The sequence below is a fragment of the Clytia hemisphaerica genome, unplaced genomic scaffold, assembly GCF_902728285.1.
Source record: "Clytia hemisphaerica strain Z4C2 unplaced genomic scaffold, Clytia hemisphaerica genome assembly, whole genome shotgun sequence".
In the NCBI taxonomy this organism is placed as follows: domain Eukaryota; kingdom Metazoa; phylum Cnidaria; class Hydrozoa; order Leptothecata; family Clytiidae; genus Clytia; species Clytia hemisphaerica.
In genome coordinates, this window is record NW_027104390.1 from 634,474 (window position 1) to 649,013 (window position 14,540).

Genomic DNA, 14,540 nt, shown 5'->3' on the forward strand with positions numbered 1-14,540 from the left:
CTAAAAATGACAAAGGTATTATATTTTAAAAAGCCGTTTACGGTCAATATCTAGCTCAAATCTATAGAATATTAAGAACACTGTATTCTATGACTGTTTATATATCAACATTCTAAAATCAACTTACTTGAAACAGGGATCTCCGGATGCCGAATTGCTGCTACGGATGAGTGAGATGCTAAAATGACAAAGGTATTATATTTAAAAAGCCGTTTACGGTCGATATCTAGCTCAAATCTATAGAATATTAAGAACACGGTATTCTATGACTGTTTATATATCAACATTCTAAAATCAACTTACTTGAAACAGGGATCTCCGGATGCCGAATCGCTGCTACGGATGAGTGAGATGCTAAAAATGACAAAGGTATTATATTTTAAAAAGCCGTTTACGGTCGATATCTAGCTCAAATCTATAGAATATTAAGAACACGGTATTCTATGACTGTTTATATATCAACATTCTAAAATCAACTTACTTGAAACAGGGATCTCCGGATGCCGAATCGCTGCTACGGATGAGTGAGATGCTAAAAATGACAAAGGTATTACATTTTAAAAAGCCGTTTACGGTCAATATCTAGCTCAAATCTATAGAATATTAAGAACACGGTATTCTATGACTGTTTATATATCAACATTCTAAAATCAACTTACTTGAAACAGGGATCTCCGGGTGCCGAATTGCTGCTACGGATGAGTGAGATGCTAAAAATGACAAAGGTATTACATTTTAAAAAGCCGTTTACGGTCAATATCTAGCTCAAATCTATAGAATATTAAGAACACGGTATTGTATGACTGTTTGTATACAAACATTCTAAAACCAACTTACTTGAAACAGGGATCGTCGGGGCTTGATTTTTTAAAATTATAACTCCACTGTATTTTGAAGCTTTAATATCATTCGGTGTTTGGACATCAAACAGCTCCATTTTCTTCTGCTGATTTAGTTTGAACATTCCAAAATGGTCCACTAAGTTCCGACACACTTCTTTTAACCGGTCCTGGAACTGTCTTTCACTTAATGCCAGTGAAATTGACCAAAACTTAGATCGTTTGGTTGCGATGGAAAAACATTCAGCAGGAAAACCTGAAATTTAAAAGTACGCTAATGATTTTTAAGAGATAATGCCAAATAAAATTTAACAGTTAACATATAAACAATACAATTAGCGATACTACAAATCGGATTTTGTACTCAAAAACGGAGAACACTCTGGTTCTAGGTCTAGTTCTAACAGTCCTCGTTGACTGACGTTGGTCTTAACCTTTATTAAAAAATATATGAATTTAGGTCTAACTCAACAAAAGAAAATTGTTTAAACTTTACGATAATTACGATACGGTGAGATTTGTTTTCTAAATGAAAAGATCGGGCTTTAATACAATCTCAGGTAAATTTGAATCGTCATAAAAGCTATTTCTATTCATATTTCTCCTTCTCCTTCTCCTTCTCCTTCAGTTTCATTTTTAAATTTTTCAAATTTTATTTCTTTTCAACAAGGCAAAACTTATCTAATTGAAAAGCTGTACGAAAAATATTTGAGAAGATTGAAAAACATGTATCTTAATTACCATATCCACTATTCATGTGCTCAACCAAAATTGGATCCGACGTTCCATCCTTCAAAACGTTAAATCTTGGTATTTTACTGGCGTTTTCTGGTAAATGATATATCTTAATTTTTACTGTGGTTGGTTCCGGGCCTCTCTTTCTCTTCACTTGGGGCCTTGGTACTGCGTATAAATGTCTAAGGTTTGCTGCTGTACTCGTACATGCTTCTAACCTACTAGCAAAACTTTCATCTAGAGAAAAACAAGAAGTTAAAGAATTGACACATATACTAAAACGATCTAAGGATTTAATCCCCTCTAAGGAATTTATTGACATAATGATGCGAGGGTGCATCACACGGCGGTCTTCAACCGGATTCAAAATATCAAAATATTCCAGTTTTCGGAAACGGATTAGATAACTAATCAAAACTTTTTGATTTATCCTTACTGCATTTAGGATATCGTTCTGCAGTAAAAAATAATTATTATTCTTAGTGACATTCTTACTTTTTCGCCAACTTCATCATGAATATTCTTATAAAGTATATTCTTATTCAAAAAAGAGTGTACATGATGCAAGGGTGCTCAAAAATGATTCAATAAGAGAATACTACAAAGTATTTGTAATTAGACACACGGTAGAATAAAATGCCCGGCTTTTTGTAACTATTTTTAGCTAGTTTATCAAAAAGTACCCAACTCGAAACAAGGCAAACAGATTTTTCAAAGCACTCAACGGTTTCTTCACCGCTAGTTCAGTAAAAAGTAAGAGACAGCATGGGAACTGAATTTTGACCAGGGGTCTGGAGGTTTTCGAGGGAAAGGTTTTATCAATCTATGGCCGCAAAATCTATAAGTTTATTTTTCCAAAAGAAAGAGAAGTGAATGTTTTAATGTGCTGTAATGAATTTTAAGTAATAAAATTTACTCGCAGTAATTGACAATGCTTTATTCTCGTTTTTTTTTGCATTAAGAGTGTAAAGTAATTTTTTTAAAGTAGAGAATACATTTTGAGCATGGTCAACAAAAGTAATAATAAGCAAAATAGCGCTTTTGGACGTCACTGTGATGGTATGTGAATGATGACCATGTCATAAAGTTCAAAATTTCAATGTCTGATAAAAGCTACTCGGCTCAAATTATGACACTCATACACATTGCTCGGTCTTTTTTTTACATCTTTAAATCAAATGTTAAAGCTTTTTTACTACGAGATTTTCGCCAAGGGGGATCTGACTTAAAAGTGATTCAGGGGTTCGGGGTATCGCATTTAGAAAAGAATTCTAAGCTGACATATCTAGCTAAATTCTTTCTATTATTATTCTTTACTGAAATCTATAGAACAAGAAGAAGATTTTGTATGACTGTTTGCAATCAAAGTTCTAAAATAAACTTACTAGAAACAGTGTTTCTACAAAGTTAAATCAAAACAAAAATGGTAGAGTAGAGCTGCAGGGGAGCTGCGTAGTTGTATTTTAATGACCAGCCAGGTCATTCATTTGAGGGCTATGCATGTCAGCCTCCACTGATGCAAGTTACCCGATCTCACGGGAGCATAGTGAAGCCAAAACTACAGGATAAGAGTATGCAAACATGGATATAGCTAGTTGTGTTTTTGGCTTTGTTTAACCGTTTAACACTCACACTCATAACTGATTACAATCTTCTGGTATACAAAAGAACAAAAAGTGTCAATTCAAAAAAATTATCGGCTGAATGGGGGTACCTAACTCAAAGCAATTTCCCAAGGGGACCTAACTCCTGGGGGCACCATCCTTCAATGGGGGCACCTGAAAAGTGGCTGTTTGGAATCAAAGTTCTGAAATCAACTTACTTAAAACACTGTTCGTTGAATTCTGACTTGTTTCTGTCTGCAAGGGTACCACGGATGATTGAGATCCTAAAATGACAATTTAAACATTACGTTTAAAAAAGCAGTTTACAGTCACTATCTAGCTCAAATCTATACAAAACTAAGAAGAGGGTTTTGTATGACTGTTTGGAATCAAAGTTCTAAAATCAACTTACTTGAAACAGTGTTCATTGAATTCTGACTTGTTTGTGCTGGCACATGTACCACGGATGATTGAGATGCTAAAATGACAAAAACATTAAGTTTTAAAAAGATGTTTACGGTCAATATATCTAGCTCAAATCTATAGAACATTAAGAAGACGATTTTATATGACTGTTTGGAATCAAAGTTCTAAAATCAACTTACTTGAAACACTGTTCGTTGAATTCTGACTTGTTTCTGCTGGCAAGCGTACCACGGATGATCGAGATCCTAAAATGACAAAAACATTACGTTTTAAAAAGCAGTTTACGGTCAACACATCATGCTTAAATCTGTATAGAACATTAGGAACAAGTTATTGTATGACTGTACGTAGATTAATATTCTTTAAGATCAACTTACTTGAAACACTGTTCGTTGAATTCTGACTTGTTTCTGCTGGCAAGCGTACCACGGATGATTGAGATCCTAAAATGACAAAAACATTACGTTTTAAAAAGCAGTTTACGGTCAACACATCATGCTTAAATAGAACATTAGGAACAAGTTATTGTATGACTGTACGTAGATTAATATTCTTTAAGATCAACTTACTTGAAACACTGTTCGTTGAATTCTGACTTGTTTCTGCTGGCAAGCGTACCACGGATGATTGAGATCCTAAAATGACAAAAACATTACGTTTTAAAAAGCAGTTTACGGTCAACACATCATGCTTAAATCTGTATAGAACATTAGGAACAAGTTATTGTATGACTGTACGTAGATTAATATTCTTTAAGATCAACTTACTTGAAACACTGTTCGTTGAATTCTGACTTGTTTCTGCTGGCAAGCGTACCACGGATGATTGAGATCCTAAAATAACAAAAACATTACGTTTTAAAAAGCAGTTTACGGTCAACACATCATGCTTAAATCTATATGGAACATTAGGAACACGTTATTGTATGACTGTACGTAGATTAATATTCTCTAAGATCAACTTACTTGAAACAGGATTCATTGTATTTTGAATTGCTGCTGGCAAGCGTACCACGGATGGACGAGATCCTTAAATGTCAAAAACATTACGTTTTAAAAAGCAGTTTACAGTCACTATCTAGCTCAAATCTATATAAAACTAAGAAGAGGGTTTTGTATGACTGTTTGTAATCAAAGTTCTAAAATCAACTTACTTGAAACACTGTTCGTTGAATTCTGACTTGTTTCTGCTGGCAAGCGTACCACGGATGATTGAGATCCTAAAATGACAAAAACATTACGTTTTAAAAAGCAGTTTACGGTCAACACATCATGCTTAAATCTATATAGAACATTAGGAACACGATGACTGTACGTAGATTAATATTCTTTAAGATCAACTTACTTGAAACAGGATTCGTTGTATTTTGAATCGCTGCTGGCAAGCGTACCACGGATGACCGAGATCCTTAAAGGGGAATTAACGTTTCAAATTTGTTAACAAACAAATGACAGATTCAAATAGAGCTCATTGAGACGATTTCAAATATATATGGTGTATAGGGCTTTATCTTCTACATCGGGAATAAGTGTTGTTTGAAAATACCCTTGTGTTGCTATGGTTACGAAAAATGTGACGTAGGGTGCGAACTGCGTTTCTCTTTTTTATAAGGGAACAGTGGTGAATGATGATTTAAAATGCAGTTTTTGAGTTTCTTTTTTACCGTGAGAGAATTTATTGCACCTTTAGAATACTAACTACATTCTCCCAGTTTTATGTCTTCAACGTTCTGCTATAATTACTCTAAAAAAGATTCATTTCTATCGTTTTATCGCTTTTACAACCAAATTGAGTGTAACAGTGAGAATAGTTGGAGCGCACTTTACGTCACAAAATACAGAGGGGGAGTTTTTCTCCATTGTAGAGTCAAAATTGTGAGAAATTAAAGATTAAATAACTCAATGAATAAAAGACATTTTGAAGTGGTTGTTTTTTTGTTCCATCACATTTTTCTTCCTCTTTAATGTTTCGAAAAAAAATTTCAGGGTTAATTCGCCTTTAAATGTCAAAAACATTACGTTTTAAAAAGCAGTTTACGGTCAACACATCATGCTTAAATCTATAAAGAACATTAGGAACAAGTTATTGTATGACTGTACGTAGATTAATATTCTTTAAGATCAACTTACTTGAAACACTGTTCGTTGAATTCTGACTTGTTTCTGCTGGCAAGCGTACCACGGATGATTGAGATCCTAAAATAACAAAAACATTACGTTTTAAAAAGCAGTTTACGGTCAACACATCATGCTTAAATCTATATAGAACATTAGGAACACGATGACTGTACGTAGATTAATGTTCTTTAAGATCAACTTACTTGAAACAGGATTCATTGTATTTTGAATTGCTGCTGGCAAGCGTACCACGGATGAACGAGATCCGTAAATGTCAAAAACATTACGTTTTAAAAAATCCGTTTACATTAGATATATCTATATAACTACTTTAATCGTAGAAATTTTAGCGAGACTAATTTTAGCGTGTATTAGCGAGTCAGGAAAATCTTGATTTTTTGTGGATTTATTTTAGCGAATCAAGATTTCAAAAAATTTTGCGGGGATAAATTTTAGCGAATACTCGTATTACACTATTGACTGAATTCGTTTTCTAGCATTTCTTTGCACTGAAACCCTTCCTATTGATAAAAATGTATCAAGGCAATATAACTAGAAATTTCGCGCGCATAAATTTTAGCGATCTGTCGATTCGGCGTGTTTTAGCGAGATTTATTTTAGGGAAAATAGGGAAAACTCGCTAAAATGCTAAAATTAATCTCGCTAAAATTTCTATGATTAAAGTAGCTGAAATATGTAAAAAAAAAAGAAGTAATTTCAATTCGGTATGATCTCTTGCATAAAAGTTTTGATTCAACTTACTTCGAACAGAGTTCATAGGTCGTTCATTTGGATTGATATTTGGAAATCGTATCACAAGATTTGATGCTAAAAGAAAAAGATATGACAATGAAACTCTATTTTAAAGTCAAAGTCGACTATCTAGCTACCTTAACAGGCGCGTAGACTGGGATGGCGCAAAATGTGCGTTGGAGAGCATACTTTTTACGATGCATCAATTATCTATTTACATTTTCAATGAATAATGACATAAAAGTTTTTGCACTCCTACACAAATTTTGCTCCTTCACTGGCTACGCGCCTGCCTTAAGGGAAGATTTCGCGGGAAAAAACTTTCGTGTTATTAAATTACGTTGTTTGGATCTTGAAAATAAAAAAATTCGTGGAAGTTAATTTCGCTGTTAAGACCAAGGCAAGTGTTATAAGAATCAACTTACTTCTAGCAGGGCGTGACGGTATATCTACGAAAGCAGCCGGTTCAGGGGCCTCCGTGGAATCCATGCTTTGTGCTAATAAGCAAAAAATAAATTTTGATTGCGAACGTCAAAAAGGAAATCTGATTTGTCAAGACTTTAAAAGCTACCCCAAAATTTTATAGCATTTTTTTTGAGTCTCCAAGCATAAACAGCAGGGAAACAGAGTATAAATCATTTATATTTCCCTGTCAACGCATTCGTCATTCTATTAAAACATTGCACGTTTTTTAATGTTTTGAATTTTCACGAAAAAATAAACCTAAAATTCTTATAAAAGATTCTTTTAAAAGATTTTGATATAAATAATGTGTACAAAGAACCAACTTGTGAAAAGTTACCGTCTAATCTATTCACCATTTGGCGGAACATAAAGCCAGGTCTTCTTTGATTTTGTCTAGATCGCGACATCCTATGATAAAAGAAATAATAAAACAATGATCTTTCTTTTTCAAAATCTAAATCGGAGGAAATAGTAAAATAAAATTTTATGAAATTTCCTAAAGTATTGATTTTTTAGATGTAAAGACAAAAAAATAAAGTGATGTTGTTATACATACCAGATGGATTCATGGATAAAAACCACTAAAAATAAACTGAAAAAAATCTTTCATTTTGGAAAGGTTAGAATTCTTTTTGAGTGTGTAAAAAAGGCAGTCGATCGGGTTAATATGCCAGATACTGAGTCAGCAGTGAAAAAAAAGAACGTTGAAAAACACACAGCTTTTATTCCAATTTTTCTTTTTCTATGTTAAGCCAAAGCATTGCAAGTTTTCTGGACTTCACTTTTGTGATAACAAAAAGAACACTTTTATTGTTAGCTATAAAGAATAAACTGATGTAACGCGCGTTATTGTTCTATTTTGATTGATTAGAAAAAATCGGACTGATATTAGATGGCTATAAACCTCGATCGATTGCCTTTAAGTTTTGTAATTTAGGTTTTTTGAAAAATTTTAACTGTATATATAAACTAAATTTAGTGAAGATATGTAATATCTGTCATTTTAGAAAAATAAAAGTATTGATATATAAATAACTCAAACTGATAAAAACGAAAAAAGTTAAGAATATTTTTGTTAATTGTGTATATTTATATACGTGTATGTATATACATATATAATTGATATCTACGTGAGCATATGAATGTTAAACAATCATTCAGAACACAAATAGTGACGATTTATTAAAATAAGTCGTTTGTTTCTTATAAAAAAAAAAACGTTTAGAAACCAAAATTTCATGCTCTTGAAATATTCTTTCATATTCAAGACTTCGTTAGCAAAAAACACCTATCTCATCAAAAAATTGAGTAATTTGGCTAAGAACATTGATGTATGCTTATTAATGGTGATTCTTATAGATAAAGATGCGCTTTTTGAGCTGAAAAGTTCTTATTTTACAAAAATCTGCTTGAACCATCATTAACCTACTTTCATGCAAAAAATCAGAAAAAAACAACGACCCAATGTTCCACAAAGTCCAAAAAACCCTTTTTTAGCCGTTTATTGGCCCATAATCATATTTGCACAAAAACATTTTTTTCGAAAATCGGGCTCCGTTACATTCAAGGGTTTATAGTTATGCATCTTTGTGCAAAAAATCATAAAGAATGAAAGAGCCAATCGAGCTTTGAAAAAATCTTTAGTATCGATATTAAAAAAATATTCTTACCCTTTGTCAGGTGCAAAAGTATGGCAAAGGTAGAAAACAAGATGCACGTGTGTAACTCACGATAGTGCAAAAGTATGGCAAAGGTAGAAAACAAGATGCACGTGTGTAACTCACGATAAAGATTTGATAAAACATAGCAAAGTACGCGCCGACATAAAACCATGAATTTCTGGAAAAAATTGAGGATTGTGCAAGGGCCCGAAGGGCCCGCAGTGCAATCCCGATTTTATGAATTGAAATCGAAGCCAACGATCTGATATGGGTACGCCCTACTCGCAGTTATGAATGAAGGTCATAATTTCAACTTAGGATACAAACAAAAAATAACACAATATATATTAACTTGATAAGAACACAATATATTTGCCAGGACCTCCGTTAACTGGCTCAAAAAACTAGTGACAAATAAAATACAAGGTTAACCAAAACTATTAAAACCGCCACGACCACGTCCACCACGGCCACGGCCACCTGAAAGAAAATAATAAATCGAGAATATTACATCTTTTAAGATTTAGGGAGGAGAGGGTGGGCATATCAGATCGTTGGCTTCGATTTCAATTCATAAAATCGGGATTGCACTGCGGGCCCTTCGGGCCCTTGCACAATCCTCAATTTCATATCATTGAAATCTCCGCCCAATCTGATATGGGTACGCCCTACTCTTATTATGACTGAAGGTCATAATTTCAACTCCCTTTGTTTGAAGCTCTTATATATTGCTCCCTGGAACTTACTTCCCTGAAGCGAAAAGGATTTGTTATAGAACTTCTGGAACGTACTTTCGTTCGACCAATAAGCTGTCTTCATTACATCCTCTACGGATGCCCCCTTCAATACCGCTTTTGATGTAGATGCAGACCTGGTAGAATGACCCTTAAAAACACTCGAATCGATACCTGCATCTCCTATGACTGTCTTGAGCCACCTAGATATTGTACTAACTGCCACTGCTTTGTGCGGTTTGACTGTGGCAATGAGTAGTTTTGTCTCTGACCCCCTGATAGCTTTAGTCATCTCTAAGTACTCCTCAATTGTTTTACACACACATAAACTCAGAACCTCATCAAAAGCATAGAAGGTCACCTCTTGATGAGGATGCCCTGGTTTCTGAACCTTAGTAGGTTGTGGCAGGGTGAACCTATGGAACTTGTTCGTCTTAACCGCAAACTGTAAATCAAGCTGATGCATTTCGGATGCCCTGGATGCTGACGTCAAGGCCAACAGCATTGATAACTTATGAGTGAGATTACTCAAATCACCCTTCACGGGCAACTTCTCCAAATAATTTAACACCTTATCCACATCCCAAATGAAAGCGTACTTTGGCATTGGCGGTCTCTCGTTGTACATCCCTTTGAGTAACGAAGATACCCGAGGATGATCACCAACTTTACATCCCTCAACTGTACCATGGAACGCAGATATAGCTGATCTGTAGCCTGCTATAGTATTGTACTGAATGCCTGTTCTAAATTGTTCGGTCAAAAACTGAAGGATTGCCGCTAAAGAACTTCTAAAGGGATCAATCTTCCTCTCACTACACCAGCCACAAAACTTTCTCCAGGCCGATTCATAATGAGACCTTGTTCCCTTTCTTCTGGCTTGCAGGATAAGACTTGCAGATTCTTCAGAAATTCCCTCTGATAACAAATTTTTCCTGATACTGTCCATGCCACCAATTGTAGCGAGTTGTTTAGCACTAGAGGATGACATTCCCCTTTCTGGTTTTTCAACAACCCCTGAAACTTTGGGAGTAGAATTGGATTTGCCACTGACATCTGCAGAAGACAAGGGTACCAAGGCTGAGATTGCCAGGCTGGAGTTATTATCAACAGATCTGCTTGCTCCAACATTACCTTCCTTAATACCCTTCCTATCAGGGAGAAAGGAGGAAAAGCATAACCCTTTATGCTGGACCAGTTCTGTTGAAAGGCGTCTGTTCCCTGACTCTTGAAATCTGTCCTCCAAGAGAAGAATCTCTCCAACTGGGTTGTCACTCTTGACGCAAACAGATCGACCTCTGGTCGCCCCTTTTTCCAACACAACTTCTGGAAGACCCCTGGATTCAGCTTCCAGTCGCTCCTGTCTAGCCGCCTGGACTCTTTGTCGGCCAGTCCATTCAGTTTCCCCGGGAGGTACTCTACAGTAATTGTGATCTCCCTCTCTAACAGAAAGCTCCACAACTCCTTTGCTATCTGAGACATCTCCCAGTTGGTTGTACCCCCCATCTTTAGTATGTATGACAGTGCAGCAATGTTGTCCATCTGAAGATGGACAGCTGTTGGGTGTAAGTTTTCTGCAAAAATCAATGTCGCCATGTATGCCCCTTTCAACTCTAGAATGTTGATATGCTTCTGAGTCTCCTCCTCTGACCAAAGTCCCCCAACTGCTTGGCCCTGGCACACTGCCCCCCAACCTGTTTTGGAGGCATCCGACTGAATGGTCATCTGGGGTGGTTCCTGCAATAAGCTTCTTCCGTTCACCTTCCCTAGATTTCTGATCCACCAGTTTAGTTCCTCCTTTGCCCCCTGACTCAAAGGAACTAACTGCTCGTAAGACATTCCCTTGGAAAGACCCTGGATCACTTGACGCTGAGTCTCTCTGTACCTCAAAGGAGCTTGAAGCACAGCCATTGAAGTTGATGAGAAAATTCCCACTATCTTTGCCAGTTTCCTGAGAGAGACCATTGACTCGAAGAGAAGGGACTGGCACTGTTCTGCTATTTTCTGAACCTTTCCTGATGTGAGGGATACTTTTAATTGGACTGAATCGATTTCGAAGCCCAAGAACTCTATCTTTTGACATGGGCCCAACACAGATTTCTTGAAATTCACTACAAACCCTAGGTTTCTGAGAAGATAAATCAAAGTATCTCTCAACATCTCTAGCTCTTCCCTGGACTGAGCCATTATTAAGATGTCGTCCAGATATATTATCACTCTCCCATTCAATCTCCGAATGATTGTAATTGGCACTTTCATCAGCTTGGTGAAAACATAAGGGGCTGGAGCCAGCCCAAAACATAGGCATAAAAATTGATAAAACCTCTCTTTCCATTCGAAGCATACATAATTCTGCGATTCCTTGCGCAATGGGACTACAAAGTATGCGTCCTTGAGGTCTACTTTGCACATGAAATCCCCTCTCACCAAAATATCCTTCAACATATACAGACCTTCCATTTTGAAGTGGTTCAAGGCAATGTGAGAGTTGACTTTTTTCAGATTTATCACAGGTCTCTGCCCTGAGTCTTTTTTCTCTACCAGAAAAATTGAGCTGAAGTATCTGTCCTGGCTTGATTGCACCTCCTTTATAGCCCCTTTCTCTCTCAAGGTCTCTATCTCTAAATCTACAAGACCTACCTTCTCCTTGCTCATTGGTATAGGATTTGGCACTTTCGTTTGCTGAGGCTTGGTTAAAAATGGTACCTGGTAACCTAACACTGTATCCAGGATAAACCGATCGCTGGAAATTAATTCCCAGTTCTTCAGGAAGAACCTTAACCTCCCTGCAAGTGGAAAATTCCCCCCTAGATCTGGGCTCAGCAAGGACTCCACCATTGGGTGCACCCTGGAAAAGTCCTTTAAAACTGGAAGATTTACAGAAGGCAAAGGAAAACTTTCTCTTACCCCTGAAGTTGTTGTTGTTGTTGAAATTGCCCCTTGATGGAAATCTGGGCCAGAAGGAAGATGGTCGTTGTTGAAAGCCTGAATTCTGCCCTCTACCACCACGGCTGGAAAAGCTGGGGCGAGGGCCCTTCTGAAAGGGCTTCTGCTTTGCTGGAGTATTTGGGGACATCAAGCCCTTTAACACCTCCTTTGTCTTCTTCTTTGTCTTTGCCGAGCGACACAGCTCCTCCTCAAATTTGTTTCCAAAGAGGCTATTGGAATCGTTATCAGAGATGGTCTTCTCCCAATCAGATAACATGGACTTGGCAGTTTTGTTATCTGTGATTAAAGTATCTAATATCATAAAACGTCTGTAGTAGGAAGTCCTCTGGATGGCCTGACCAACCAGGGTTACAACAGTGTCAAGGGTTTTAACCACGTCCTCGAGACGTTGAAGTTCCTCTTGCGTTGCCTCCTTTTCTTCACTAGTCAAATCCTGGTCTTCACTAGTCAAATCCTGGTCTTCCCTTTTCTTTGTTTCTCTCTCCTCATTTACTGCTACCCAAAGGTGGGACACCGGTCCAAGTATTGATCGTATCGAATGTTGAACATTGACTAGAAAGGAGTCTAGTCTCGTTATCCGTGGCTTAAATACTGACTCATTGACCAAGTCCTTGATATACAAGTCCATTTCAGGAGGTTTCGGTACATTCTTTGGAATCGGTACAAGGTCAAGGATCTTCTCCTTAATGACCTTATCACTAAAGTGTTTCGTGGAGTACTTCTTCAAATGAGCCAAAAGCTCTTCTGGCAGCTCCAAATTTTCCTCATCGTCCTCATCTAATTCGCACCTAGAGACTTTCTCCTGGGGCGCTTCCTCCTCAGTTGCCACGTTCGATGGCCGTTTGGCACCCGCTCTAAATGAAAAACAGGAAAATACCTTACTAAACATTGTACCAGTCTATCTCCTCATTTCATGAAAACAAGAACTTACTGACCTAATCACTATTCTGTTCCAGCACTCTAGCCTCTGCCTAACAGGGCAATGAGTATAGCTTCTGGCTTTAACCTCCGCCTAGCAGGGTATAGCTCTTGCACCTCGATACTGTAACCTTCTCCTGCCTGGCAAGAGAGATGACTATTATGAGAAAATACTTGTATTTCACATGAAAATATCGAGTGCATTTACGTAACTGTATGTCGAGGAAGTAATGATTGCAAAATAAGTCATAAAACACTAAAAAACCACAAGATATTTGTGGATTTTTTCTATAAACAAATTACTTACTGATTCAATACGTCTGACATACTTCGCGAGTAGAACTAAAAAGGGAGTTGAAATTATGACCTTCAGTCATAATAAGAGTAGGGCGTACCCATATCAGATTGGGCGGAGATTTCAATGATATGAAATAACCAATATGCTTCGTTTCAGAAAATCTAAGTTACTTATTCGAATTTTACGGCAGACGATTTTTCGAAATTAAAAGCGATCATTTAAAAGCGCGATTGACAAACCTAGGTTTTCTCTTGAAAATTTATAAGCCGGGAAAACCTAGGTTTTCTACAGAAAACCCAGGTTTTCTGCAGATAAACCTAGTTTTTCTTGAATTTGTGATTATCGCTTGCCATATTCTCTAGCTGCTCAAACGGCTTGAAAATCTTTACGGGTCGTCTTCAAGTCGCTAGAAACATTTCTAGAAGGTTTGAAGTCGCTTGGTGTACCCATATTCAGTTTTTAAACTTTGTAAACAATGACCGCCCTCGAATTTTAAAGATGGTTTTTTGGACAGTCTTGGAGGATGAAGCTCACTGACTTTTGCTGAGTGTTTCATCCACATTTGTTGCTGTAAATGATGTTTTATGGTTCTCTTATTATACAAGGAGGTTTGTAAAACTCTAAGGAATATTTAATCATGATGTAACTTGTGATGTCTTTTGATTAAGAGCAAGGTCGGTTGTTGTGTAGTGCGCCAAAGGTATGTAGAACTTTTGTTTGCTTGTTTATTCTTTTTTGGGTGCTATTTTAATGTTTTTTTGCCAGGAATCTCTAAGAAAACAACACAATCATCTTCAAATTACTTTTTCAACTGTGTGGGATTAGATTTTGGCAGTTTCATTATGCTTTCAGCGATGGCATGAAAGTGAAAGTGAAAGTGCCATGTAACACGATAATGAGTCTTCAGTTCCAGAGCTTTTTGAATGAATATTTTAACTTAATTGATTTAGTTTTTAATCCCTGCTGATAGGAATAGTCCAAAATAGTCTTACAATGAATGTGGGCATTGTTATTTACATTTTGGGGTGGTTTTCGTGGTGA

General features: G+C 36.6%; 1 protein-coding gene across 1 annotated transcript; it reads right to left on the reverse strand.

Annotated features, from left to right (window-relative positions):
* Positions 1-636: 636 nt before the first annotated feature.
* On the reverse strand, positions 637-7,361 carry LOC136819788 (uncharacterized). Its single transcript, XM_067076029.1, has 14 exons — positions 7,277-7,361; positions 6,900-6,971; positions 6,484-6,549; positions 5,734-5,799; positions 4,758-4,823; positions 4,570-4,632; positions 4,372-4,437; positions 4,174-4,239; positions 3,982-4,047; positions 3,784-3,849; positions 3,591-3,656; positions 3,397-3,462; positions 838-1,095; positions 637-710 (listed from the first exon to the last, which is right to left on the reverse strand). The coding sequence occupies exons 1-14, from the start codon at positions 7,344-7,346 to the stop codon at positions 637-639; spliced, it is 1,131 nt and encodes a 376-aa protein (XP_066932130.1). The 5' UTR covers positions 7,347-7,361.
* Positions 7,362-14,540: the final 7,179 nt, after the last annotated feature.

Bases quoted from the DNA above. Each gene is read 5' to 3' on its own strand.
- LOC136819788 (XM_067076029.1), bottom strand. From the start codon at position 7,346: ATGTCGCGATCTAGACAAAATCAAAGAAGACCTGGCTTTATGTTCCGC. The intron at 4,633-4,757 runs GTAAGTTGATTT...TTGACATTTAAG, and splicing joins TTCAACGAACAGTGTTTCAA to GATCTCGTCCATCCGTGGTA. The intron at 4,240-4,371 runs GTAAGTTGATCT...TTGTCATTTTAG, and splicing joins TTCAACGAACAGTGTTTCAA to GATCTCAATCATCCGTGGTA.